A 3,952-nucleotide genomic window follows, 5' to 3' on the forward strand; every position below is an offset into this window, starting at 1 on the left:
TGCCCCAGCGCCATTGTCCTTCTCGGGACACGCTCCAGCCCCTCAATGTCCTTCTGGCAGTGAGGGGCCCAAACTGAACCCAGGGTTTGAGGTGTGGCCTGACCAGTGCCCCCAGTACAGGGGAACAATCCCTGCCCTGGTCCTGCTGGCCACACCACTGCTGGTTCAAGCCAGGATGCTGTTGGCCTTCTTGGCCACCTGGGCACACTGCTGGCTCCTCTCCAGTCACTGTCACCAACATCCCCAGGGCCTTCTCCCCGCAGAGCAGTTTCCAGCTGCTCTTCCCCCAGCCTGGAGCATTGCCTGGGGTTGGTGTGACCCCAGGGCAGGGCCCGGCACTTGCTCTTGTTGAAACCAGGAGCTCATTCAGGCTTCCAGGCCAGCACATCTGGTGCCACAGGTCAGGCTGCACTGCTCAGGGGTAAGATGGGCAGCAGCTGCCACTTCCCTCCTGCCAGAGGCCAGCTTTGCCAGGAATGCTGCCCAGAGGAGCCCTTTGCTCAGCACAAGTGATCCCAGCTCGGCCTGTGCCTCTTCAGGAACCAACAACAGGGCCTCAGGCACGAAGGCCCCTGCCCAGCTCTGGGTCGGCTGTGGCAGAGGGATGCTCTGGTGGGTGACGTTCCGTGCTCAGGAGCGTGCTGTTACATACCTGTTGTGGAATGGGCACGCTAAGGGCATTTCACAGCTGACCCACTTCAGCCGGCTCTCTCGAGTGGGGCTCAGAGCTGCTGCTCAAACAGCACAGTGTTCAGAGCGGCCACGGGACATCTCTGCCTGCCTCGAGGTGCCCAGCGGGACCTGAAGGCTGCTGCTCTGGTGGGAAGGGCAGAGCTCATGGCTGAAGGAGAACTGCCGATGCTCAGGGTGATCCGCACTCACCGTCCAAATTGTTCAGGGACATGATCGTGTCCAGGTCCGTGCCCAGGATCTCGCCGATCTGATTCACCAGAGCGGAGTCGTTGGCTGGGTACACTGCCACATGGTCCCCAGACTCGTACCTGGCACGAGAGCAGGAGCAGAGAGGATGAAACACCAGAACAGCTCTTGTCCACCCCAGCCTGAGCTGCTTGTCCAGCGCAAGGGGCAGCAGGACACCACCAAGCTCTGAGCTGCTACACTGTGTCAAAAGAGAGAAGCAGACTCCCAAGGGAAACTACCTGATTTTGGAATTGGAGATATCCAGCTCCAGGTGCATGAGGTGACGCTCCCCACCCTCGTTCAGCTTGCGGTTCTCTGTAACCTGGGCCAGGAAGGGGTTCTTGGCATCAAACGGTCTGCAAGGAAAGACGAGGACCCTCTGGGTTACTCTCCTGCGGGCTCACAGTGCTGCAGGTATCCAGGCGTGTTCTCTTTGCCTCCAGGGCAAAATCTCCCTGTGATTTGGGAGTCCTGGCTCATGGTTCAAAGCACAAACCAGGTTATGATCCTGCTGTACCCACAGAAGGGCACAGAAAACAGATCGTTTTCCTTCCACACACAGCCCAGCAGCTTCTGTCCCATTAAGAACATGCGATACCGAAGTGGACCGGAGTGACGGTCCCACCTCAGAGAAGTATTTCAGGCCGGAGTTAATGTGCACAGCGAATCCCCCCACAGCGAGCAGCCGTCACAGAGGAGCTGCCCCGGCGAGGAGAGGCTCCAAGTGACCTCAGATCAAAACAGATGTCGCAGATGTACCAGCAATGAGTCACTAACTGGGAAATCCCCAAGAGTCGCTGTGGAGATTGGAGCCCATTTCTCTTGGGCTCAGACCTGCTATGTGGCTGCGCTGCAGAAACTACCCTGCCCGTGCCCGCACAGCGGGTGTTGTTGGGAACACCAGGGATCCCTCAGCCGAAGCCCATGCACACCCTGCCCGGGGCTGTTTGGCACTTACGGCTTCTGATTCTCGTAGCTCTTGAGACGGCCCATCTCGCCAGTGTAGACTTTGTTCATGTTCACATCTGTGTGCACCACCAGTTCGTACTGGCGGATGCTGGCGGAGGGAGGAGGAGAGAAAAGAGGGAAAAAAGTCAAACTGGAGATCACAAGTTACAGCTGGAAGCATCATCTGCTTTGCTGGATTTGCTGCGGTTCAGAACCAAACACAACTTCCAACCCTTCGCCCCTCCTGAGACATGAGGGATCAGGCAGAAAACCCAAACCAAGAGGAAACCTCAGCTTCACTGGGAGCATCGTAACCCAGCAAAGCCACCCCCAGAGGGACCAAACCCATCACAGCCCCATTCAGAACAGAAATCCCGAGCCAGCTTCACGCTCTCATTGGACAGACCTGCTCACTGCCCTGCTCCACATGTGCCCTCCCCAGCCTGGAAGGGCAGGCAGCATCCGGGGAGGGGACAGCAGCTCAGGGTGATGGCACAGCCGCCAGTGAGAGGGACCAATCTCTCTGGCACCCAGAAGAACCTGCCCCCATACCCACCTGGACTCTTCTCCTGTGGCCTCCACCCCTAAGTGCTCACACACCGCTGGCCAGAACTGCTCTCTCCAGGTGATGAAGTCTTCTTCCAAGCTATGAGGGCAAAAGAGAAATTCAATTATCCTGCCCAGGAGAGTGGTAGAGGTATTCCCAGAGGAGCCATCTGAGATCCCTGTGGACTTCCTTTGCCACCATGGGAAAAGGCATTTGCCCTTGGATGCAGGTAGTGGATCTGTGGTCTACCTGTCCACAGATCACCAGAAAACCATCTTCAGAGCACTAAGAGGGTGGGAGGGAACTGTTGCTTCTTCACCTCCCTTCACCAGGTCTGCCAAGGAAGGCTTGGTTATTCAGACTCAGGCTTTAAAGAACTCAGCCCCCCCTTGCCCACTCCTGGCATCAGGTCACCTTCTGAAAGGCAGATTCCACCACAGCAACACGTATTCGTCAGGGGTCAGCCTCCCCACCACAGCTCACCCCTCTCATCAGATCTTGCTCTCCTGCAGGCCCTCAAAGGTAAAGCTGCACGTTGATGCCTTTTCCCAGTTAAGCTGCTGCCCACAGGGAAGCACAGAGAGGGCCAAAAAAAGAAAACAAACTTTAAAATCTTTGCCCAAGCTGGAAAACTGCTGCCTTCCACCATAAGACAGCTCACAGGGAGATGGAGTCTGCCTGCTCACAGGGATGGGCGAGTTCATCCATCCGGGCTGGGTTAGCGCTGGAGCCGCAGCAGGGCACAGGCAGGGGAGGCTGCAGAGCCTCCTCACGTATCAAACCACAGTCATTTAGAGCTGCTGCAGCATTTCCCAGACAGGGGATCCCCCAGAACACTCTGCGTGGACAGGAATCTGATTGTGGGAGGGCGAGCTCAGGGACAAGTCAGCTCCTACTCCTGTGGAGTTTATTTCTGTCCTAGTAGTAGAGCCAAGGTCTCTTCCACAATGCTTTAGCCAGCCCTGACCAGCTCTTCAAGCCAAGCTACTCACTTGCCATCATCGTCTCCCAGTCCGAGTTCAAAGATGCGCTGGGCTCCAAGCTCCTCCAGTCTCTTGTCCACATACTTCCCCATGGCATTGAAGTGCTCATACGTCTTGTTCCCCAGCCCAAAGACCTGGAAGGGAACACTGATGAGTGTGGAGAAGCAGGGACTGGGCTTTCTCCCTCCAGCTGGCATCCTCTGGCCAGCATCACCCAGCAAAGGATGCTGAAGAAAGATGGCAAGACCTCTCCCAGCTTCCTGGACCTTGAGTAAGAATCTAGTGCTGGAGAGGGACCACTATCTCCCCTGGGCCAGGCCTCAGGCATGTCAAGAAGAGGTACAGACTTTTCAGCAGCGGCTGTGGGGACAGGACAAGGGATGATGGGTTAAACTAAAAGAGGGCGATTCAGACCAGAGAGAAGGAATAATTTTTTTTTGATGTTGAGGGTGTGACACCCTGGCCCAGGTTGCCCCGAGAGGTGGGAGCAGCCCCATCCCTGGCACCATCCCAGGTCAGGTTGGCCCTTGGGGCTCTGAGCACCCTGCTCTGG

The 3,952-nt window shown here is 56.8% G+C and overlaps 1 protein-coding gene across 1 annotated transcript in view; it reads right to left on the reverse strand.

The window, feature by feature from the left end:
* POR (P450 (cytochrome) oxidoreductase) overlaps positions 1 to 3,952 on the reverse strand; it is an 18,075-nt gene that overhangs the window by 4,589 nt on the left and 9,534 nt on the right. Inside the window, exons 5-9 of the mRNA XM_010136362.1 lie at positions 3,409 to 3,533; positions 2,426 to 2,515; positions 1,880 to 1,978; positions 1,161 to 1,277; positions 883 to 1,001 (exon numbers count right to left, since the gene is read on the reverse strand). Of these exons, the coding sequence (XP_010134664.1) occupies positions 883 to 1,001; positions 1,161 to 1,277; positions 1,880 to 1,978; positions 2,426 to 2,515; positions 3,409 to 3,533 (550 nt within the window). The remainder of the gene's footprint in view (positions 1 to 882; positions 1,002 to 1,160; positions 1,278 to 1,879; positions 1,979 to 2,425; positions 2,516 to 3,408; positions 3,534 to 3,952) is intronic.

Source organism: Buceros rhinoceros, unplaced genomic scaffold, assembly GCF_000710305.1.
Source record: "Buceros rhinoceros silvestris isolate BGI_N320 unplaced genomic scaffold, ASM71030v1 scaffold12055, whole genome shotgun sequence".
Lineage (NCBI taxonomy): Eukaryota > Metazoa > Chordata > Aves > Bucerotiformes > Bucerotidae > Buceros > Buceros rhinoceros.